This window comes from Sesamum indicum, linkage group LG8, assembly GCF_026168435.1.
Source record: "Sesamum indicum cultivar Baizhima isolate 11 linkage group LG8, ASM2616843v1, whole genome shotgun sequence".
In the NCBI taxonomy this organism is placed as follows: Eukaryota; Viridiplantae; Streptophyta; class Magnoliopsida; order Lamiales; family Pedaliaceae; genus Sesamum; species Sesamum indicum.
In genome coordinates, this window is record NC_142664.1 from 5,915,324 (window position 1) to 5,941,375 (window position 26,052).

At 37.5% G+C, this 26,052-nt stretch overlaps 1 protein-coding gene and 1 pseudogene across 1 annotated transcript; one reads left to right on the plus strand and one right to left on the minus strand.

Moving 5' to 3' along the window:
• Window positions 1-12,802: 12,802 nt before the first annotated feature.
• Window positions 12,803-14,123, minus strand: LOC105167803 (eukaryotic translation initiation factor 6-2-like; annotated as a pseudogene).
• A 727-nt stretch (window positions 14,124-14,850) lies between these two features.
• LOC110012417 (uncharacterized) lies at window positions 14,851-15,297 on the plus strand. Its single transcript, XM_020696012.1, has one exon. It carries the CDS (start codon window positions 14,851-14,853, stop codon window positions 15,295-15,297), a length of 447 nt encoding a protein of 148 aa, XP_020551671.1.
• The last annotated feature ends 10,755 nt before the right edge of the window (window positions 15,298-26,052 follow it).

The window sequence follows — 26,052 nt, forward strand, 5'->3', positions numbered from 1 at the left end:
TAAGACTGTAGTACCTTCTTAAATTCAACTTTATTGCAGAACATCATCCCCAATTCAAAAGTTGGGTCATAGGTTTCTTCAGGGTTAAAAACAGGGTAAGAAGGTCCAGTTCCCTCCCCATCTGAGTCCCTATGTTCATCTAGGTCCGCATCATTGTCAACAACATCTGTTTCTTCATTTTCAGATTCAGAAGATTCACTGCATTCCCCCCCAACTGGTGCCTGTGGCCTTTAAACTTCATCCTCTTCATTCACTTCTTCCATGTAAAAATCACTATCAACTAAGTCCCTATCCCCCTCACCCTCACCAACAGCAGCCCCCTCACCAACATTAGCCCCCTCACCACCCTCACCATCACCAACCTCAATCTCTTCACCAACCTCACCACCCTCAAGCCCCTCACCCCCTTCAGCACACTGAACCCCCTTACCCAAAAACTGATAACCCTCACCCAATTCAGCACCATCACCCTCACCATCACCAACTTCAGCACCCTCAGTACCCTCACCCACACTCATATCCACATCCACGTATATTGACATCTCTCTAGCTTTTTTAAACCTCTTATATTGCCTTTGGAAATTATTATTATCAATCAACAATTTAAACCTTTTGTTAACTTATATAGACCCTTCTACCCCTTATTATCCCAACACTATCACATATAATATTCAATGTCTCCATACAACACTCTTTAGGCAAAACATAGTCAAATTTACGTACACTACCCCATATGTACTTTCCTTCCGGAAAATGTGTGGCTACACCATCATAGTGCAAAGAAAGTGTAATAGAATCACTTTTAGGGTCTGTACAATATTTAAAAAAAAAAAAAACAATGTCATTCAACAGTAACAGTAACAGTACGTACAGAGCATTATTTTAAAAATATAAATCATAAAAATATGGGACCACAAGCAATAAAAAATATCTAGAAAGAGACAACACATGCCAACCATACACTAAACAAAAAACATTATGGGACCATACGCAATAAAGAACAAAAAGGCGGAGGGAAAGCAACAAATAACTCATAAAACAACAAAAAAAAACCAACTTTAAAACATAGAAAACTTACGGTACACAGGCGGAGGCAAGCCCAAGTGACGCTCAGGCCGTTTCATCAGCATCGTGGACCAGTGTTACGTCTAATTTTTGAAACTTGCGTGAAGGCGATTTGGGGGAGAAGGGTTTTGCTGAGTTCTTTGATTTGGGGAGACGGGTTTTAGGGATTGGGGATTTGGGGATTTCTCTCTCTTGCTGAGTGTTTGGTGTGTTTGTGTGTGTTTGCTGAGTGTTTGGCTTCTTTATCCACGTCACTGTGCCATGTAATTTTTTTTTAAATTCAAAAAATTCCACGTCATAAAAATGTAAACCAATGAGGTTTCAACCCCAATTTAAATGGTCCACATAGGCAATTTTCGGCGGACTTGGTTTTTTTTCGGCCAAAATAGGACTAAAATTGAGCAATTTAATTACATAAAGGACCAAATTCAAACCCTAGATAGATAAAGGACTAAAATGGGATTGGGCTTAGTTAGAGGACAAAAAATGTATTTAATCCTTTTGAAGAAAAACCAAATAAACAAAAATGAACGATGGAGTCAGAAACGATAAGGCTGCAGAACTCAGATAACCCAGGGATGTGCTTGGTTTCATCACTCTTGAATGGGAAGAATTACTTTTCTTGGAGTCGATCTATAAAAATTGCGCTAGGGGCGAAGATGAAACTAAGTTTCATCAATGGGAAGAGCCTGAAACTGCACGAGGACTCAGATCAATACGAGCAATGGGTAAGAAATGACTGCATGATATTGTAGAAAGCGTCTTATACGTTAATTTAGCTAGAGAATTGTGGCAAGAATTGGAAACACATTTTGGAGAAAGTAATGGGCCAATGATCTATCAACTGCAAAGGGAAATAATGTCTCTATCACAAAGTGATTTTTTAATTTCTACATATTATGGAAAACTTAAAAGATTATGGGATGAACTTCACGTCTCAAACTAATGTCAAAGTGTGAGTGTGGAGCATCCAAGATTATTGCCGAAATAAATCTCTCCTACCAACTCATGCAATTCTTGATGGGATTGCAGGATAGCTTTGATCATGTGAGAAACTAAATTCTATTGATGGAGCCACTGCCAAGTGTGAATAAAGCTTACTCCATGATCTTGAGAGTTGAAAACCAAAGAGAGATTAATTCTGAAATTACCAGCAATGTATAGAATATCGCAATGCAAACTAGAGAAAGTAGAAAGAATATAAGTTTTCCTTCAAAGTTTGTGCAGAAGATGAGAACTCAAGTGGATAAACTAAGTATGTTCTTTGAAGAGTGTGGAAAACTAAACATTTCAAGACCACTTGTTCTGAAATCCACGGTTATCTTGAATGGTATAAGACTCTAGTTGAAAAGAAAAAGAATCAGACAAGTGCAAGCCGTGATTTTAACACAGCAAAAATACACAATCAAGTTGCAACAGCCATTGAAACTCCAGTGGACAAAGGGATGATCTCTGACTTGATCAGGACAGAAATTCAAAAGCTGATGATAGAAAGCTCAGTTTAAAACACAGGCTAATTTTGATGATTTCTCAAGTAAATTACTGCACAATGAAACATGCAACACTTTACATAAAGGTTCTTGGATAATTGACAGCGTGGCATCTTCACATATATGCAAAAGCAAAATATTGTTTGCATCCCTCACTGAAAGTATTATTAAGTCGTACATTCACCTTGAAGATGGTTCAAAGCACCCTGTTGAGCAAATTGGTAACATTATATTAGCAAATCAAGTTAAACTCACACATGTTTTGCATGTTCTAAAACTTAAATTTAACGTGCTTTCTGTGAACAGGCTGTGTAGTTCTTCCTACATTTAGTTTCTATTCATCATGACAAATGACTTCAGTAGATGTACTTGGAGTTATCTAATAAAATATGAAACAGATACCCCCTGTAAATCTCGTTCCATTCTATGATCAAAACACAATTCAATAAGAAGATCAAAATTATCAGAGCCAATAATGGAAGCGACTTCTTAAGCAATCATTCTTTAGGAATGAATGTATCTTGCATCATAAAACTTGTGTGTATACACCACAACAAAATAACATAGTTGAAAGAAAACACAAGCATCTCTTGCAGATAGCAAGAGCTCTCGTGTTTAGTCTTCTTCGCTTAAGATTTTGTGGACTGAAGCTATGCTCGCAGCCACTTATATTGTTAATAGATTACCTACCCCAACACTCAACTGGAGCTGAAAAGTTATACAATAAGCCTGCTGATTATTATCATATAAAGGTTTTGGGTGTCTACGTTATGCCACCAATACACTGCCATCTAAAACAAAGTTTGATCCAAAGGCATCAAAATGTGTATTCTATGGGATACATGCATAGACAGAAGGGACATAAATTGTATGTTATTGAGAGAAAGAATACATTAGTTAGCAGAGATGTAGTGCCTCATGAAAATATATTTCCATATCAAGGTGAACAAACAAACCCTATTACAACATCACTCCCACTGCCTTTACATGAGTCAACCATTGATCTAAGTATGGAACTGAATACACGCAGAGATATAGAAGGAAAGCTTAGTGATCAGTTTCCTAACTTGGAATATGTAGCTCCAGAACCTAGGAGATCTACTAGAAATATATCCAAGCCAACCTGGCTAGATGACTTTATTTGTGATTACTCTGTTGATCAAACTACTCCAATGGTTTCTGCCATAGCTACAACACATGCTGCCTTTGTTGCTTCAGTTTCTACTTTACATTAACCTTACAGCTATTCCCAGGAAGCAACACAACGTAATTGGGCACAGGTAATACAAGCAGAGATTACAGCTTTAAAAAGCAACCAGACATGGATTGTTACACCACTTCCACCTGGTAAAAGAACCATTAGATGTAGATGGATTTGAAAATGGACAAAATGCATAAAACCCCCCTGTGTTTTAGAAAGTATGGAAAAAACACCCCCTGTTTTCAGAATAGGCTAAAACCCCCCTCCTGTTTTATTTTAGTTAGCAAAAAACCCCCATTCTGTTAGAAACTAACAGAAGGTGGAGGGGACGCGCGTCTGCTGCGTTTGGTAGTTATTTTCTGTGGTTTAGGTTCATATTTAATGACATTTTTGACTAAAATACCCCTCTATGAGTCTATATAGCATACAAAGAACTTTTTGGCTTATTTTGTGTTGCCATTTCTCACCTTAAAAAAAATAAGTATTAAATTTTGTCATATTAAATTTAAGTTTAAATTCAAAGAATTTTATATTTGTTAATTGTTAAATCCAAAATTATTTTAATTAATTAAATATATATTTAATTACAATAATTATCATTATAATTATTCTTAATTAGTTAAAATATTTAATTATTGTAATTATTTAAAATATTCTTAATTAAGTAAAATATATTTTAATTAATATAATTAAAATTAATTAAAAAAAGAAGAAGAAGAAGTCAGACGGTGAAGCATTTGCGGTGCTCAGCGATCGAAAAATTGAAATGCATGTATAGAGTTGACCAAAATCGGTGAGAGAGGGCTCATTCGATTCGCAAGGAGGAGACGTAGCGATTGGTGGTGGTCCGAGACCGTGGGTCGCTCTGGTGACGGCGAAAAGCTTCGGTGTTCGTGGTGGTAGCCCATCGTCTATGGTTGATGAAATCCAAAATTATTTGAGGGGAAATGTTCGCCTCATCAAGAGGATTCGAATAATATATGTGGCGCCCGGCGACTCGCCGTGACAGCGCCGGAATTTTAGAGAGAAGGTGACGGTGAAATATTGGGCGAACCAATGGATTTCAAGGGTGTCGTGGTGACGAGTATGGAGGAATTTCATGACACGAGCACTATAGCTGGACCGGTCGTAAGATGGCGAGTCGAACGGTGGTAGTCGTGACGGGAGACGCGCCTGCGTTTGGCCGGCCGGTGGCAGCAGGGGAAGGGGTGGGGTTAGTTAGTTTATATATATAATAATTATAATAATAATAATAATATATTTTTTAATTTTAAATTATTTTTTTAAAATCTAACGGTTGAGATTAATTGATTAGATCTAACGATCAGTATTTGATCAAAGAAGATCCAACGATCATTAAAATAAGAAATAATATATATTAAGTAAGGGTATAACGGTTATTTTCTAAAAAAATAATACCGTTAGTTGGATTTAACGGAGAGGGGGGCGATTAAGCTGAGTTTTACAAAATACAGGGGGCTTTTAACCTATTCTCATAACAAGATGGTTGTTTTTACAGACTTTTTAAAACACAGGGGGTTTTATGCATTTTGTCCTTTTAAAAACTCAAATTGAACCCAGATGGAACTGTTAATCGACACAAGGCCAGATTGGTTGCAAAGGGGTACAACTAAGTGGCAAGAGTGGATTTCTTTTTGAGTTTCTCCCCAGTTGCCAACGTGGTGACAGTAAGAACATTACTAGTTGTTGCAGCTTCTAAAGGGTGGCATGTTGATCAACTTGACGTTAATAATGCATTTGACCACGGCTACCTGGATGAAGAAATATACATAGATGCCCATGATGGTTATATAGTGCCCCCTGGACATGTTTGCAGGCTTAAGGAGTCACTTTATGGGATCAAACAAGCCTCGCGCCAATGGAACTATGGATTTACATCCAAGACGGAAGATTTTGGGTTTAGCCAATCCAAAAATGATTACTGTCTATTAGAAAAAATCTTCACATTCACGTTTTGTTGCATTGTTATTCTATGTTGATGACATTTTAACTGCAGGGCCTTCAACCTTCCACATTGCAGAAGTAAAGAAATACTTAGACGAGCTCTTCCCAGTTGAGAACCTTGCCAACCAAGTATTTCTCAGCATGGAAATAGCAAGATCTGCCCACGAGTTGGCTCTCACTCAATGCAAATATTTCAATTACATTATCACAGACTTAGGACTGCTTGACTCCAAGGTGAAAAACACACCACTTCCAGTAAGAATAAAGTTTTCAGCTGACTCGAGAAATGTCCTTCCTCATCCAGATAAATACAGAAGATTGGTTGGCAGAATCCTTTATTTGGGATTCACGTGACCAGACATCTCCCATGCCACTCAACAGTTTAGTCAGTTCCTCCAACATCCCTGTAAGCAGCATTGGGAAACAACTACTCACTTAGCATGATAAGTCAAGGGAACTACTAAGAAAGGCCCCTTATTTCCCTCTTACACACAGTCTCAACTTCGAGCATACTGTGATGCTGATTGAGCAGCTTGTCGAGATAGCAGGAGGTCACTCACTGGGTATTACTACTTCTTAGGACCTGCCATCATCTCTTGGAAAACAAAGAAACAAAGCACTATTTCTCGTTCAACAGCTCAAGCAGAGTACATAGCCATGGGCTCTACAACGTGTGAGTTGGTGTGGATTTTTGCTCTCCTTCAGGATCTCCACATCTCAACTCTTCACCCAATTCCCTCTCTCTGTGACAATAGAGCAGCTCTGCACATTATCAGTAACCCGGCGTACTATGAACGCTCTGCTGAAGTTTGAAGTGTTTGAGTAATACAGGAGTAGTGAAGAATGCCTAGATGTTGTCTGCAGAAAGAAACAGAGCAAAAAGGAGGAAGAAGAAGCTGTAGAGGAAAATGTCCTACACTTATAAAGTCGCGTTTTTATATTCACGTCTTTTTGTATCCATTCTTTTTTACTCCTTCTTCTCAGTTTGTTAGGAGTTGTTTATTTCTTCCCTCTGTATATAAGAGGGATTGCAGACCCGTTGTTCTGCAACTTTTGTTTTTCTTTCTTCCTAATTCAATAGAAAAATTGCTTTCTTGATTTTGAGTACTTGCCCGCATACATTCATAGCTTCATTTAAGTTTTGAATTCTAACATGGTATCAAGAGCAGGAAAAGATCCATAAGTGCTATTAGTTCAGAAAAGAACCATCTGACAAGAAGCCGATGGAAACAAGAAAGCAAGATGATGATGCTAAACAATTCTTAGAAAACATGAAATTACAGAACAGTGATCATGCCACCATAAGCTTGGTGACAAACCCTTTTAATGGAACCAATTATTTCACCTGGGTTGGATCAATTAGATTTGCCCTTGGTGCTAGAGGAAAGGAAGGAATAATTGATGGAACATGTCCCAAACCAGAGCAAGACAAGAATGAAATCAAACAATGGAGGAAAACAGATTTATGGTAATCACCTGGATTCTTAACTCCATTTCGAAGGACATTGCTGAGGCTTTCTTGTACACAACTTCTGCAAGAAATCTTTGGCTCGACTTAGAAGCAAGATTCGGTGAGAGTAATGGGCCACTCTTATATCATTTGCAAAAGAAAGTCAGCTCTGTGTCTCAAGGAAATAAAACCTTGTTGCGTACTACATCAAGCTCAAGAAACTGTGGGATGAGCAAGCAACTTTAGATCCATTACCAACATGTTCTTGTGGAGCTGGAACAAAACTCGCTGAAAAGGCTAACTTCACTCAACTTATACAATTTCTGATGGGATTAAACGACGCCTATGATCACATTCAAAATCAAATCTTAGTAATGGATCCACTGCCCTCAATAGGAAAAGCATACTCTATGATTCTACAAGTTGAAAAACAAAGGGAAGTGAATGCCATGAATCTTGAGCTTGACAAAGAAGAAGCCATGACACTGCAAACCATTGATACAAGAAAACAAAATAGCTTGAGGAATCCTATCAAGAAAAGGAGTGCAGCTGAAAAGAAGCAAATGTATTGCACATATTGCAAAAAGACAGGTCACATAAGGGAGCAGTGCTTTGAACTGAATGGCTATCCAGAATGGTATGAAGATTTAATGAAACAAAGAAAGGGTATAAACAAGCCTGTGATCAATACAACATTCAATGCACACATGGAGAATGGAAAAGGGAACACACAAGGCCCTTCTCAAAATGAAAACAACCTGTCAGAGTTGATCAAAGCTAAAGTGAGAAGAGCTTTACACAACTCAGAATTTTCCCAGAGTTTCTCCAATAGTATGTGTGCTGATAACTCTGTCAACTTCACAGGCACTCTTCTATATAAAGATAACTTTGAATCTAATGAAAACTGGATCATGGACAGTGGTGCTTCAGCTCATATGTCCATGAATCCTGACTTATTTCATAATTTGAGACAACTTGACACTATAAACTCTGTCAAATTATCTGATGGTAACATGTATAAAGTTGAAAAGATAGGAGATATACGCATATCGGACAAATTGACACTCAAAAATGTGTTGTACATCCCTCACTTCAAACATAACCTCTTGTCTGTTAATGCATTGTGTGAAGCAGGAAATATTAATGTTATCTTTACCAATTCTCAATGCTTTGTGCAGGACCTTTCTAGAACATGCTCAAAACTGCAAGCAACAAGATCCTCACAAGCATGTGGCCCAATTTTCTGAAGAATTGAATTGCCTGAAAAGGGATAATAAACATGTTGACCTATGACACAATAGACTAGGACATCCTAGTAAAGATGTTATTTCTCATTTACCCATTAAAGTAGATAGGACTGAATCCCTCATATGCTGTGAAATATGTCCACTGGCCAAGCAAAACAGGCTCCCTTTTCAGCTTAATGAAAGTCATTCTGACACTATTTTTGATCTTATTCATATTGATGTTTGGGGATCTTACAATCAGTATTCTGTCACTCATTGTACTTATATGCTCACTATAGTTGATGATTGTAGTAGGGCTACTTGGGTTTACATGATGGACCATAAGTCCCAAGTACAGCAAAAACTTGAATGCTTTTTGAATATGGTTGAAACTCAATTCAATCTCAAGGTTAAAAGAATAAGAAGTGATAACGGCACTGAATTCACCAATAAACAATGCCAAGACTTATTGCAAAATAGAGGAATCCTTCATCAAAGGACCTGTGTGTACAGCCCTCAACAGAATGGCATAGTGGAAAGAAAGCACCAACACTTGTTACAAGTTGCTAGGTCCATCATGTTTTATGCAAAGCTGCCTCAAAAATTTTGGGTGGAATCCTTATTAACTGCTACTTACTTGATAAATAGGATGCCTACACCTACTTTAAAATGGAAAAGCCCTTATGAAATACTTCATAATAAGGCACTTGATTACACACACCTAATAATCTTTGGTTACCTTTGCTTTGTTACAAATGTTATGCCTTACAAAAGAAAATTTGAACCAAGAGCCATGAAATGTGTTTTCTTGGAATATGCTCAAGGTAAGAAAGGATACAAAGTTCTGGACCTAGACACTAACATGATACATATTGCTAGGGATGTGATATTTCATTAAAACAGTTTTCCTTTTAAAGACATGAAATCTGAGGACAACTCATGCCCCCTACCCATTATAGATTATGGAGAACATGATGAGGACACTCAGCAACTAGAACAAGAAGTCACCCCTCAAGAGGATGTTATAAGTCTTGGAAGATCTACTAGAACCACTCACAGACGTGTGTGGATGAATGATTTTTTGTGCCATTGCTATTCTGATTGTATATCTCATATTTGTACTAATCAAGTTCAAGGCTGTTTTGTAGACAAAGTGTGTCCACTGCAGAAACCAAAGTGTTTCTCAGAGGCTCAAAGTCATCTGGAGTGGAGAAGTGCAATGAAACAAGAAATTGATGCACTAGAGTAAAACAATACATGGGCACTCTGTGCTTTACCTTAAGGAAAGAAACCAATAGGGTGCAAGTGGGTTTTTAAAACAAAATTGAAACCAGATGGAAGTGTGGAGAGGTACAAAGCAAGGCTAGTGGCAAAGGGATTCAATCAGGTTGAAGGGGAAGATTACAGTGACTATTTTGCTCCTGTTGCAAAGACAGTCACTATAAGAACACTTCTTGGTGCTGCTGCTGCTAAAGGATGGCATTTGCATCATTTAAATGTGAGGAATGCCTTCTTTCATGGGAGTTTGGATGAAACCATTATATGACACCTCCAGAAGGCTATGGAGTAACAAAAGGAATTGTTAGCAGGCTCAAGAAATCCTTGTATGGCTTGAAACAAGCTTCAAGGCAGTGGAATAGTGAATTCACTGAAAGAATAAAGGGTTTAGGATTCAAACAATCAAAATATGATTATTGTTTGTTCACTAAAGGTACTACAGTAATTTTATATAGATGACATCCTCATTGCTGCAGCAACAAAGCGATTGATAGAAGAAGTAAAGAGATACCTGGATAATATCTTCACTGTCAAGGATCTTGGTGAGGCACAATACTTCCTTGGCCTTGAGCTTAGCAGATCACAGAAAGACCTAGTTGTGTCATAGAAGAAATATACTCAAGACATCATAAGGGGCATTGGCTTGCATGAAGGCAAGTCAGTGTTGACACCATTACCTCCAGGTTTGAAATTCTCCCCAGAACCTGAAAGACCTTTAAAGGAATATAGCAGATACAGGAGACTTATAGGAAGACTGCTGTATCTGGATTTACACGGCCAGACATTTGCTTTGCCAAACAACAGTTGAGCCAGTATGTGCAAGAACCTTCTGAGGAGCATTGGCAAGCAGCTATTCACCTGATCAGATATTTGAAAGGGAATCATTCATCAGGTTTGTTCTTCTCTTCCAGTAATAAACTTAAACTTACTGCATTCTCTGATGCAGATTGGGCAACGTGTAGGAGGACTAGAAGATCAACCACTGCTTACTGCATTTTCATGGGAACAGCTCCAATATCTTGGAAGTCTAAGAAGCAAACTATAGTTGCAAGGTCCTCAACTGAAGCAGAATACAGAAGCATGGCAGCAACTGTATGTGAGATTGTTTGGGTGAATAATTCGCTTAAGGATTTACAGATACAGGTCAAAACACCAATACCTTTCCATTGTGACAACAAGGCTGCACTTCATATAACTGAGAATCTAGTTTTTCATGAGCGTACGAAACATGTGGAACTCGATTGTCATGTTGTAAGGGACAAGTTCAAGGAAGGGCTAATTTTGCCTACCTACTTAGTTTCAAAAGATCAAGTAGCAGACATGTTTACAAAAGTCCTGACAGGGAATGCCTTCTCCCGTTTATATTCCAAGGTAGGATTGATCACCAAGGATGCAATTCCAGCTTGCAAAGGGGCTGCTGAAGTTTAAAGTGTTTGAGTAATACATGAGTAGTGAAGAATGGCTAGATGTTGTCTGCAGAAAGAAACAGCGCAAAAAGGAGGAAGAAGAAGCTGTAAAGGAAAACGTCCTACACTTATAAAGTCACGTTTTTATATTCACGTCTTTTTGTATCCATTGTTTTTTACTCCTTCTTCTCAATTTGTCAGGAGTTAGTTTATTTCTTCCCTCTTGTGCGTGATCACAACAAGTCTGGATTCTTTGCTCCTTCTTATGTTCCTTCAAAGGAACAATTAGCAGACTTTTTCACTAAACCGTTGGCTCGACCTCTCTTCCATACCTTGCTTGGCAAACTGGTCTTGATTAACTTTGTCCCAAGTTCAGCTTGAGAGGAGGTTGAAAACACAAACACACCTTCACACTTGGAATGAAAGCAGATACTGCAAAGCCTTAAAGAAGATAGGTGCTGAGGTTGTCGAGCTTCTGAAGACAAAGTCCTGGCTACAACTAATAATAGAATTGCTACTGCGTGTAATGACCTAGCGACTGTATTAAGTAGTGGTTTACTCTAGTAGAAAAACGCCTATTAAAATAGCGATTCCCGTTAGTTTTCATTAGCGGTTGGATAAGTTCGTTTCTTCCTTCTTCTTAACAGACTGTGCTGTATATATATTTTATGCTGCCACTCCTTCAATTAGATGAATGAATAATCAAGCTCTTGGTTCATTTGTTGCTCTATTTTAGAATATTCTCATAGTTTTCTTACATATCCTTCAAGTGAGTAAATTAAATGATTATAGGTCACCTACAATTCTAATTCTGTATATATACGAAATTATATAACTTTTTAAAGGATAAATTACATAAAACCCGTGTTTTAAAAATTTAGTTAAAAACTCTCATGTGTTAAAAAATAAGCAAAAAAATTCTGTATTTTAAAAAATATTGCACACTCTCTCCTTCCGTTAGATAAGATAAATCGTGTCAAATTTTATGCTTAATTACCCATTATATCCTTATTATGATAATGATTGATCTTCAGTTGCTAAAAGATTGAATGGTTCACATCTTAAATAATTTAAAATATATTTTTCATTTATATAATATTATATACAATAAAATTACACTATATAATTATAAACATGATTTCTATTTGTATAATATTATGTACACTATACATACAAATATAACATATACATATACATGTGTATAGATGCAGGTGGCGACGGTCGGCCATCCCGTCATTCTCCAGATTAGGCGACGACAATGGCGCTCAGAACAGTCTGGACAACGTCGCCATCACCCATGCACAAAGGGGGCAACGACAATGTCGCCCCAAAAAGGGGGGCGAAGTGACCTCTGTCGTTAAGGTTTTGGGCGCCATGGCCCATTGCCCAGTCTTCTGCTCCATTAGGCGACGAGGCAGCCGACTGAGAAGAAGACGTCAAGTATTTTTTAAGTTTTTCAAATTTAAGTAAAACTAATTTAATTTTTTCCAAAATTTAAAATTATCAATTTTTTTAGTTTAAATACATATATTGATAATCTTAATTTAAATATTTACTCTAAAAGTGATATAATTTTTAGGTGTTTTGATATTTCATTAATATATTTTATGAATAAATATAACTTATTTAAATATATTTAAATTAAATAGTAATTTAATTTATTTAATAATATTTAATAATTATAAGTGACTTTTATTTATAATCATATAAATTTTAAGGACTCATACATAACTTTCGATCAATGATTTTCTCATCTCATCGAAAAGAGCACCAGGTTGAGCTTCTCTCAACTTGAAAAGACTCTCGATTACAGACAACTCAGTAGCAGTTGTATCTGATCCACAGAACACAGTCCAATAGTTGACTGTCAAGCCAGCAGCTCTCACTTCACTACCACGATTGACAGTCCCAGCGACCAGAGGAACTTGAAGGAGGGTTAAAGTACATCTAGATCCTCTATAGAAGTGTGAGGGTGAACCTGCTCCACAGTCAATGATGAGTGATTTAAGATCTTAAGTACCATCCTTTTCGAATTGGATATCAAAACCAACTAATTTTCTATTAAGAAACAAGTACTTGATCGGAGAATAAGCCCTTACCAAGCCACCTCGATTGGACAAAGTACAAAAGCTCCCCACAAGTATATGTCTGTCGGAAAACTTCTACCCCGAGAATATCAGCAATCATCTCCTCCGTTTCCTGACAATATTGAAGATTGGTCACTTCACATTTATAATTAAACATATCCGAGGCTAAAATTACTGCAATAAATAAGTATTGATGTCAAATGAGACAAGATATGCAACACAATTTTTGATGAGCCAATACGCAAATGTACTTTCATGAAGACTAATTAGACAAGACCACTGTGGAACTCGAAAAGGCTGTATTCTCTTCAGCAGATGAAATTCTTTTGGAAATTTTAGAGAAATCTTGTGAAGCAGGTTTTAAGGTATATAAAAGTGAAAAGCAAGAAATTGAACAGCAACCCAATGAGCCTCGTCAAAGACAGACGTACGAAATCCTCCCTCGTCTTTCGACAACCAAACTAACATTATTATGTATATCTTCCACACAACAGTAGTTGCAATAGAAGTAGTTTTAACTTTAAAAAAACTAATTCACAACAGATTCACCAATCAATAATGCCACAAGAAATCAGGGTTGATTCAACTTGTTTGGAAGACAACCTCTGATACTGTGTAAGGTTTGACTTCATACATGTTTGGTATCATACTATCATTTCAGGGCAATGTTTCCAATTAACCAAAGTAGACAATCTAAACATATGAAATACTTACCCTGTTCAGATCGGGATGTGTAAGAGCAACATGATCATTGCAGGCAATACAGTTTCCTAGAACAGACAATCTTTCCTCAATACGCTGAACCACAACAGAATCTGGTAGACTATTCCTCAAGTGTTGTAGTTCTATAACACCACAAAAACACATTAGCATCAGGTATAGAAATCCAACAAAACTAAATTCATAAAAAACCATAATTCCAGGAACAACTATACTATAACAGGGTCTCACTCATTTAACGAACAAGAATGGAACATATTATCACTGTATTTATACTCCCTTGCAACATTAAGCATAATGAATTCATAAGAATATTGCAATATGTTACGAGTTCAGGGCAACGCAGCAGCAACAGCAGCAGCAAAATCCAGCTGAAGATTGAAGATGACGAGCTGGATGACAGCAAGGCACCAACGTCGCTTCCACCCTCTTGAACTATGTTGTTATATATATTTGCACACTTCTATTAGTTAGAAATGCGACTTTTCTGTTAGTTAGTTTTCTGATTCTGTTAGCAACAGTTTTGTTTGTTAGATCAGTTAGTGTTCATCTTCTCTGTATAAATACGCTCTGTACTGCTCTGTTTCTTTTCTGAGTTCAATATACAGATTTTTTTCTCCTTTCAATTTTACATTTGAAGATGTCTACAGAAATTGTTTGTGATTGTTATGAGTTTCTACATGGTATCACAACCTTCGTTTGAAGGTCTCTGCATACCGTGGCACACCGTACCTTTGCTAGATCGATAGCCAATCAAGAGTATTGGAGGATTTTGGCAGAAACAACAGAAATCCAACACCACCAGCAATGGAGATAGGAGAAGGAGGAAGACAACAGATACCTGAAGCGTTGCAGCTGCACGGATCAGATCACCCTGGAATGACTTTAGTAAGAGCACATTGCTCACTAAAAGTAATTATCTTACCTGGAGTTACGCGATAAAGAGAGCCCTGCGAGCAAAGATGAAGCTATGCTTCATCGACGGCACATCTGTGAAACCATGTGTCACTAAGCCGCTCTTTGAGCACTGGATACGCGTGGATAGTATGGTCACTACGTGGATCCTCAACTGTATTTCAAAAGAAATAGTTGGCAGCTTCATGTATGCAAAGTCGGCACGGACGCTTTGGCTAGATTTGGAAGAACGGTATGGAGAATGCAACGGCCCCTTGCTCTATCAACTTCAGCGAGAAATTGCCTCGTTGACACAAGGAAATAAGTTAGTGGTTGAATATTTTTCTCGATTGCGCTTGATCTGGGATGAACTTGATATGTTAATGCCTAATCCTCAATGCACATGTGGGTGCACTTGTGGCGCTTTTAGAGCAGCTGCAGACCAGGCTACGTTCACTCGATTAACACAGTTCCTCATGGGATTAAGTGAGAATTTTGATCATCTACGAGATTAGTTACTTGTCATGGACCCAATACCTACGGTGAACAAGGCGTACTCCATGCTTTTGAGAGTAGAATACCAGAGAGAAGTGAGTTTGGAGGGAGTAGATTCGTTGGACAGTGCTGTGATGCAAGTAAGAACGGGGAATAGACGAGAGTTTGCTACAAAATCTGGACAGCAAAGAGGTTTTACTGATAAGAGAGGCTTGCAATGTAGCAATTGTAATCGCACGGGACACACTAAAGACACATGTTTCAAACTTCGCGGAACTCCGGACTGGTACAGAGAACTAATTGAGAGGAGAAAGAAAGAGGTACCTGCAAAGGCATATAATGCGCGGCTGGACGAACCTCGTAAAGAAAACAATCAGGAAACATTGTTGCAGGAGCTGATACAATTGTGAAAGCAGAGAAACAAATCCCTGCGGATCCTTTGCAAGCAAATTTTGCACAACTAGACAACTTCACAGGTAAAAGTTGTGCATTTTCTGGTGTTAAAAATGTGCTCTTAGATTCTTGGATAATTGACACAGGCCCAACAAAACCATATGTGTGCAAACAGACAAGCTTTTCGATCCATTACACCCTTCCTTCAATCCACCCTCATATATCTTCCAGATGGAACAACACAATCTGTAACACACAAAGGAAATGTTGCTTTACAATCAACTCTCACTCTCAAAGATGTCCTATATGTGCCTCATTTTCAATACAATCTGTTATCAGTTTCGAAGCTTTGCTTGCATTCCTCTATTACAATGAAATTTTACCCTTCGTATTGTCTCTTACAGGACCTGGCGACTGACAAGATCATAGTTGTAGGAAAAGTTCACAGAGATCTTTACATACTAGACAAGTCCTCATTCCATCCAGCTGCTTTAACTTCTTTGAGTTCTCTTAAAGGCACTTTACCTATAGAATCTGTTGTCTGCAATAATGCCTTGTGGCATAGGAGTTTAGGACATCCCTCTTTGCATGTTTTGAAACACATTCCTGATATAAAACCTTTTGATATGTTTGAACCTTGTATGACTTGTCCCCTTGCGAAACAGTGCAGATTACCTTTTCAATCTTCTGATATTCATTCTACACATATTTTTGAACTAATACACATTGATATTTGGGGGCCATACAAAACCCCAACACTAAATGGCTGTAACTATTTCCTCATCGTTGTTGATGATTTCAGTCGAGGCACATAGACCTTTCTTCTTCGTTACAAAACTCAAGTCAGTCACACACTAGAAATGTTCTTGAAAATGGTCCAGACACAGTTTGAATGTAAGGTAAAAATGGTGAGATCCGATAATGGTACGGAGTTTACAAACGTCATGTGTCAAACCTTATTTCATTCACTAGGTATCATTCATCATAGGTCTTGTCCCCACACACCTCAGTCCAACAGGGTAGTCGAGCGGAAACATAGGCACATTCTAGTTGTTGCTCGAGCCTTAAGTTTCCAAGCACATCTTCCAACTAAGTTTTGGGGTGAGTCAGTCCATGCAGCGACTCATGTTATTAATAGACTGTCGTCTCGTCTCTTGAATTGGAAATCCCCTTACGAAATCCTCTTCCACAAAGTCCCCAACTACTCAAGCCTCAAAGTTTTTGGTTGTCTTTATTTCGCGTCAAACACTTCACCCTCTAAATGTAAATTCACCCCTCCTGCCCCCAAATGTGTATTCTTGGGTTACAGCCAAAACCACAAAGGTTACAAGGTCTTCGATCTTGATACTGATACTCTATTTCACTCTAGAGACGTCATTTTTCATGAAAATATCTTTCCATTTGAACCTACTATCTCTGTAGCTTCACCACCATCCACTGATTACGTTCCCTCTTATTTTGATGATGATGATCACTCTCTTCCTCACCCTACCTCCATTACATCTACTCCACCATCGACTTCAAGTCCTCCTTCTGCTCAGTCGCCATCAGTGTCCCAAGATTCTTTACCAATGTCCTCTGTCCCTCTCGATGAGCTGCCTTTATCCACTTTCCCTGTTCCTGAACAAAGGCGTTCTCTTCGCACCATACATAAACCCACTTCGCCAAAAGATTATGTTTGTCACTGTAACATTGAATCCCCCACATGTCACCCTCTTCCTATGACCCTGCACATATATGTTTTGTTGCTCTTTTGTCTTCTATTCAGGAACCTAGGGCATATGCTGATGCCAGTAGAGATGAACATTGGGTCGCGGCTATGAATGAGGAGATTGCAGCCCTGGAGCGCAACAGCACTTGGACCCCTGTGCCTCGACCTCCGAGCAAGAAAGCAATTGGTTGTCGCTGGGTGTTTAAACTGAAGCGACACCCAGATGGTAGTGTGTTACGACATAAAGCCCGCCTCGTTGCTAAGGGCTATAACCAGATCGAAGGCGTGGACTACTTCGATAGTTTTTCCCCGGTGGCCAAGGTGGTGACAGTTCGCATTTTTCTAGCAGTAGCAGTGCACAAAGGCTGGCCCTTATGGAAATTAGGTGTAAACAATGCGTTCTTGCACGGACATCTTGATGAAAAGGTGTTCATGATGCCTCCTCAGGGATATAAGATGGTTGTTCCTAATCTCATTTGTCGACTGCATCGTTCTCTTTATGGCTTAAAGCAAGCATCGCGTCAATGGAACATTGAGCTTACCACGCGGCTACAAGCTTTCGGTTACTCGCAATGCCCTCATGATCATTGCCTCTTCCTTAAAATTACTGACTCGTGTTTTGTGGCTTTATTTGTTTATGTCGATGACATACTATTGACAGGTGATTCAACTACTGACATTGACGCTCTCAAGGCTCACCTCCATTCTCTCTTCACCATCAAAGACTTGGGTTTAGCCAAATATTTCTTGGGGCTGGAGTTTGCACGATCTTCCCATGGCTTGCTTGTTACCCAACAGAAATATCTTCGTGACATTCTTGCTGATACAAACATGCTAGGTTCAAAAGCAACTCCTACTCCTCTGCCTCCGGGACTCAAGTTATCTGCTGATGTAGGGTCTCTTCTCCCTGATCCGAGTTCTTACAGATAGCTAATTGGTCGCCTTTTGTACCTTGGCTTCACCAGGCCCGACGTCTCCTTCGCTGTGCAACAATTATCACAATTTCTGCAACACCCCAAGTCTTCTCATTGGGATGCTGCGGTTCATGTCCTCCATTATCTCAAAGGTTCATCTTCCCTTAGGATTTTCTTCTCTTCCCGTAGCACTCTCCACCCATTAGTCGACACTGACGCCTCTTGGGCGTCCTGCCCTGATTCACGCCGGTCCATTTTTGGGTATTGCATTTTCTTGGGCTCCTCTCTGGTCTCATGGAGGATGAAGAAACAAGCCACCGTCTCCCGTTCTTCTGCTGAAGCTGAACATCGTAGCATGGGTGCTGCCATGTGCGAACTTTTGTGGCTCTCTTACCTTCTGCGTGCCTTCAAGATTCAGTTTCGCACGCCCATCCCTTTTTAGTGTGATAATCAAGCCGCCATCCACATCATGGCGAATCTTGTCTTTCACGAACGGACTAAGCACCTCGATATAGATTGCCAGCTCGTTGGGGATCATTTCAAATTGGGCTTCATTCATCCATCTCACGTTCCTGGTCGCGATCAGTTGGCAGACATCTTCACCAAGTCCTAACCTGCTGCTGACTTTGCTCGGCTACTTGACAAGCTGGGCTTGGCTTCCCTGCTCCAGCTTGAGGGGGGGATGTTACGAGTTCAGGCCAACGCAGCAGCAACAACAGTTCTCAGCAACAGCAGCAGCAAAATCCAGCTGAAGATTGAAGATGACGAGCTGGATGACAACAAGGCGCCAACGTGGCTTCCACCCTCTTAAACTATGTTATATATATTTGCACGCTTCTATTAGTTAGAAATGCGACTTTTCTGTTAGCAGCAGTTTGTTTGTTAGATCAGTTAGTGTTCATCTTCTCTGTATAAATATGCCCTGTACTGCTCTGTTTCTTTTCTGAGTTCAATATACAGATTTTTTTCTCCTTTCAGTTTTACATTTGAAGATGTTTACAGAAATTATTTGTGATTGTTATGAGTTTCTACACAACAAGACTGTAGTGCCTGTCATACGCAATTGAGCTCGATTCGAGCTCAAAATCGAGCCTTGCGAGCCGGCTCGATTCATCTGCCACCTCTAGACATGGGATAATCAACTAGAAAGTCTGCTAGAGCTTGCCCTTTCACAGCTTTTTGGAAACATATGTGATTAAGATAGACGATAACCTAGGGTGTATTATGTTGTGGATTGATGTATTTTTTATGATATTGGTTACGTTATGAATTATGGTGATTGCATAATGAGCATTTTTCGGTGGATGTTATTGCATGAATTTTATCTTACTACATAGGGGTATATATATAAGTTTATTAGTTATATTTATAAACTAGACAACTCATTTCTTGCCACATATTTTTCAAAAGATAAGTCATAATGACTAGCGAATTGGATCATAAGCTCGCCAATCTTATTGGGTAGGTCAGCAGTAACATCTTGAGTGGGAAGCTCTAGTTATTTGATTATTAAAGACGCTAGTTTTTTACATAGTTTGCATTTCAAATTTTGTAACAACTAGATAGTTTATCATTCTCCTTTTGAGTTGCACCTATGAATACCTCCATAGAAGGGTAAATATAATATTTTGATGAAGTCTCCATTGCTTAAGACATATATTTATTGATAAAAATAGAATTTGTCTTATTGATATTGACGACACTATCTTGTATTCGAGTTATACTTATGGCAGGTATATTATAATTAATGGTACATCATAACTTCAACAGATTTATGATTTTTATTTCCAAACCATAATTTCGTTAATTTTTTGTGAAAAATAGCACGTGCATGGTACGTACAATATAAAGTTTTAAGGGGAATTAAGGTTGTCTCTGTCAGATAATAATAATAACAAAAACAAAATCAAACTATTCTATTTTTTGGTTTCTTGTGATTTTTGTTCTTTTTTGGGTTATTGGTATTAATTTTATGTAATGTATGAAGTATTGGTAACTATTACGTTAGGCTGTTTGTTCTTTTTTGGGTTATTGGTATTAATTTTATGTAATGTATGAAGTATTGGTAACTATTACGTTAGGCTATTTTATATAAAAACTTATCACTTGTGGGTAGTTCAAGTGGTAAGAGCTAGTTCAACTTATGTTACTTTGTATAGCTGGAGTTCGATGTTGGCATGAAAAGTTCCATCTTGGATTTTTCAAACCTCCATGTCAGCTTATTCAGCTTGAAATTTTAAATCCCAAATCAAGTTTAATTTTCTGCCCAGTTTTGTAGTTCCCGACAAAATTTGTCCACAACTATTATATTATATAATAAATTTAATATAAAATAATATTATGAATTTCTTTAATTAAATGTATACTTTAAAAATAGTTCCTGAATATATATTTAAGTAAAATAATCTCAATTATATGATCATTCATGCTTACAAGTATTTACGGACAGACGGATAGCCAAATTGTGTCGAAATCAAATTTTCCATTCAATATTCTGTGCGATTTTTTCAAAACATCAGTATTCAGTCTGATTCTTATTTTGGTTTTGTTACTTCTTAATCAAGCCGAACTGAATAACAATATTTTTAATATACATTTGCGAGCGTTAATTCTTTGGTATTTAAAAAATCGAAATACATAAATGATCACAAATAAAATTATTTAAATGAAAATATCAAAGTGAATACTATCTATATTTTATCCGTTGGTCCTTCTTTTCAAAATTAATATTTGTAAAACTTAACAAATTCAAGAGTAGTCTCCACGTAAATCTCCTTTAAACTTATATTTGAGTTTCTATAACATTAATTCGATGGCTCAAGCCTGTAATTTTAAATTAATTGTTGTGCTCTTGACATGATAATTGAGGACTTAGAAGTAGATCTGCCACTTGGATCTTCTTCAAAATATATTTGGATATTTAATTCGAGAGCTTAGCACTTATAATCCTTAATTAAGATCTATAATTTGTGGTGCATCTTTGATTAAAGAGTCAATCTCCGTCTTGAAAGCCTCTAAATATTCTTGAACTCAAGGAACAACGTAGAGTGAATTATTTAGCCTGCTTTGCTCGTTTGTGTCTTCGTTTTCTATTTCTGTGTATCATTTGAATGAGCTCTAGGGACCCTTTTATATAAATGTCAAAAAGGTAGAATTGTAATGTATTTGAACACATTTTATATTAATTCTTTATAATTTAATTTAAAGAGATAAATATATCATATATTTAGAATGATATGATTGATCAATTTAACATTATCTCTTCAATGTTTGTATTTGGAATTCAATCAAATAATGCAAGTGAAAAATAATTTATTAATTATTTTAACTTGTCATTATTTGATTGAGTTGCAAATTAATTTGTCTACATATATATGTATGTATATATTGTTACGTTTTTTAATGCCAAATTATTTTGTAAAATGTGAAAGAAGTGTTAAATATGTTTAACACTTTTATGGGCCCTACTAATGAAGTTAAAGACCTAAACAATAAAGCATGAATGATGGCATTTTTGTTTTGCATGTTTTATTTAGTTTAATCGCTTTTTTTTTTTTAATGTGTTGGAATTGGATTTTTATGATTTATTTTGTTCTCTTGTATTGCGATTGAAATTTAAAATTGAAATGATTTATTTACTTTTACAAGAGGTAAATTAAAATGTTTGCTAGTTTTAGGAGTTTTTTTTTTTTCCCGAATTCAGTTAATTCAAAATTGAATTATGTTTTTGTATTTTCTATTTGTGAACCAGTCTTAAAGTAGTTATAGGAATTTTTACAACTAAAACAATTTAATTTCAACTAATTAAGGAAAAAAATTAAATGGCATAAAGGTTTAAGCTTATCGAAATTCAAATTTTTTTGCACCATAATCTATAAGGAGCTAAGAAAGAACTGCTCAAGAAGCAAAGACTTTTATGGGGCCTACTAATGAAGTAAGAGACCTAACCGATAAAGCATGAATGATGAGATTCTTGTTTTGCATGTTAATTTAGTTCAGTTTTGAAATTTTATGGGAATTGCATTATTATGTTTTATTTTGTTTTCTTGTATTAATTGATGATTGAAACTTCAAATTTCAAATCAAGAGGTAAATTTAAAATTTTTCCTAGTTTTAGGAGGTTTTTTTCAAAATTCAATTTTTAATCCAGCAGAATCTGAATTTTTTTTAATTATTTGTCAAATTGAACCAAAAAATTCAATTCAAATGAAGAAATCTCCTTGGAGGATACTGCCTGTGGCCAGATTCAGCTTGATTAAAAATCGAATTAATTGAACTCAGTGTCAGTTTTCATTTTGGACTAGGCATCTATATTTTAATATTTGAGAGCGCGTTACGCTTAACTGCTTGACATAGGAACCTCTTTCCTATTCGACCAACCACTGTGGCCATAGGTTTATGAGGCGTGTGTTGGAATGGGTGACCAAAAGCTAATTGGATTAGAGATTTTGAGAATCATTCAAGCAATCTTTATTTAAGCAATGTTGTCCTGATGAATGTGGTAAGGATTCGTCATTAGCACACGTATCTGTTGTGCTGACCAAATTACGTCAAGCACTGTTTGGACGTCACAACAGATGCCCACAGACAACTTTAACAACCGTGCAACAGTTGGATTGCACATTAGATGGCGGTCATGAAACCAACTGTTTAGGGTTGGGTCTAAAATGTTCCAAGTCGAAGACCTCTAGACTAGGCATCGATAGTCCAACTGAGACTTGCATTAAGAGTCGCACATTTAAGAGTACTGTGTTTCATCAACGACAGACGTGGGACGTCTATGCAATCTTAATGGGTCAATTAGCTAGGTGTCAAATTGACTGAATTGACTCGCGGGGATCGTCATATGGAAGCCTTGGAGGCTGGTGGGTGTGGCTTCAGTCCCCGGCTCCAATAGTACGAGAGTAGTCCTACGACTTGAGGAATCATGGCAGCCATGTGCATGCGATGACTGTACCTTAGATTTGTGTGAGAGGTGATCGTGTCTCAAATAAGGTAATCATAATTCTTGTCTGCTGTAGTCAAAGTATGTAGCGAGGACGATGAGTTCCAAGAAAAGGATCCGTCTCTTATCAAAACGTGACAGAGGTATCCTCCCATACACTTGAAGATGCGTCTATGCTCTATAAAGTTGTGGCCACAGTCATTGGTCGAATAGGAAGAAGAGGTTCCTATGTCGAGCAATTTGGCGTATCGCGATCTCAAGTATTAAACATAGACGCCTAGTCTAGGATGGGAATCGACGCCAATTCGATGCCCTAGACTAAAACAGGGAGAGGGTAGATGGAAGGACCATACCTGTATGGACTCGGGAGCCTAAAAGTTCACATGAAAATTCACCTAGTCGCTAGTGCCATGGACCGTTGCTAGACAGCCACCCATGGTGATGGGCTTTCTTGATCAATGTTGATCGAGAATTATTAATCAAATTGGATTTCATTAAAAAGAATGTTTGACACTAACCCAAGTCTAGATGAAAGGTGAGCTTAAAGAGTCACACACAAATCACTGAAAAGGGACGCATAATTAGTTGGGAATTAATTCTATAAATAATTGGATTACATATATATGAGAGGGATCCATTGGATGGATAAGCCCAAGGATAAATTGATTGGATTAGTTTATATTGGGTTTGCCTATGTTGTTTAATAAGTTCGACTTATTATTGAATAAAGGGTTATTGGGCTCATATATGTAATTGGATTAAATATACGATGAACTTAATTAAGTGGGCTTTAATTAAATTTTATTTAATTAATTGGACCTTGTATTTTAATTAATTAAAATCAGCCCAAGCCATTAATTAAGTTGGTGGAAATTGTTAGAAAAGAAAATTATTGACTAACAAATTCACTTTTGGAAAGTGTCATGTTAGTCATTCTTTATTTGGAATAAAAGATTTTATTACCTTATGGATAGTTAAATGAACCTAAACATATTTTAATGCATCCATTCAAGGTATATATATGTGCATTAGTCATTTGGAATGACTAATGAATGAATACACACAAAACAAAAATAATTTCCTCTCCACTAATTCCACCATTCAGTCGCCCCTTCCTCTCATACACACTTGGTGTGTTTTCTCCCTAATTTTCTTCTAGCAAAAAGAATTAAGGCATCTCAATTCTGGTATGGTGTGGATGCAACTTTAGAGGGCTTCTACGTTGAAGCTTTGCATGAACGGATCAAAATGAATGTGGTTCGATGTAAACAAAAGAAAGAGGCAATTCTTGATTTACGTTTTTCTTCCTCTTGTTTTTCATTCTACCCATAGCACCGTTAATTTTATTGTCGTTTAATTTTATTAACTACATCGAACGCCCGGGAATTCCAGTGGTACACCCCATGGAATTATGGTTGCATTTCAATTTCGTTTTAATTTTCGCAATTTATTTAACCGCTTCCCCTTGCACGTTCCTGGGCCGATCCACTTGCGCCTCGCGGTGCCCTTCAAATGGTATCAGAGCCCGGTTCGATGTAGGGGCTATGGTATTGTGTGAATGAGCATGACAATATGTTCTCTATTGCTTTTGAAGCATGATATATTTTTTGCTTATTCTTGAATGATTAAATATTTGATGAACTTAATTTTGGATAATTTTCTGATGAAATACTTATTTTAATTTCAAATTAGCGTGTGGAAATAAAAAAAAATGGCACTGTAGCAGTGCACTGCAGACTAGCAGTTCACAGTGTCTGTGCGACCGGGCGTACGCCTAGGATGGCAGGCCACTAGCGGGGGTGCATGCGTTGTGCGCAGGCAGGGAGCCAGCGCGTGCAGGGCCGGCAATGCGGCCGCTGCGCTGCTGCTGCTGCTGTTAACGGCCGGCGGCTGGGCCGTTTTTTCAGAAAATTAGATTTTTCAATTTCTACACATTTTCTGAAAAAATTAATTACGTGCATTGGATGTACGAGGTTTAACTAATTAATTTAGTTTATTTGCGTGCATTGAATGCACGAGGCTTAATTAATTAATTTGTCTTATTTGCGTGCATTGGATGCACGAGGCTTAATTAATTAATTTAGTTTATTTGCGTGCATTAGATGCACGAGGCTTGATAATCTATTTGAGTTACAAATTTTAAGCTTATTATTTTCTACGTATAATTGTTTGTCGTTGTGTTCACTTCTTGTCTAGCATGATTAATTGTTATTATGTGCTAGAATGAATGTGTATGGATGATCACGGAGCCCTAGACCGCATGTATGTCTTTTAATTTTTATTTGGAGCCGTCTGCTCTTATGATTTATCTTCTCCCTCCTCCTCGTTTTTAGTCTTGGAATAATAAGGCTTGCTATCTCCATCCTAATGTACTCTGCCCGACTTCTGATTGGAGTTTCTTTTAAATTGTAATGGGAGTAGTATAAAATATTTTTGGTGAGATGTTTATTTTTAAGCAAGTCCATGAAGAAGAAGGTCTATGGAGAAGAAGTCCCACGAAGGAGGAGGCCCACGGAGATGGCGGCCAATGGTGATATCACAAGACCTATAAATATGTTGATGGGTAATATTACTTTGTAATAGCATAAGGCGACTTTAGACAGACCATAGACTTACTGCAACTCACTGCGGGCTCAGTGAGTCGCATAGGTTGGGCTCGTGATCATACAACAGGGGTATGCTAAGTTTTATTGCATGCGATGCTTTTATTTAATGCCTTAATATTTGATATTCATGCATGCAATATTTATATGGGATGAGATCTTGGTCAAACAACTCATAATTATCTCTCACTTGGTTGGACCAAATTGAA

What these genes read in the sequence shown, in the direction of transcription:
- LOC110012417 (XM_020696012.1), top strand. Translation starts at nt 14,851, where the DNA reads ATGAAGCTATGCTTCATCGACGGCACATCTGTGAAACCATGTGTCACT.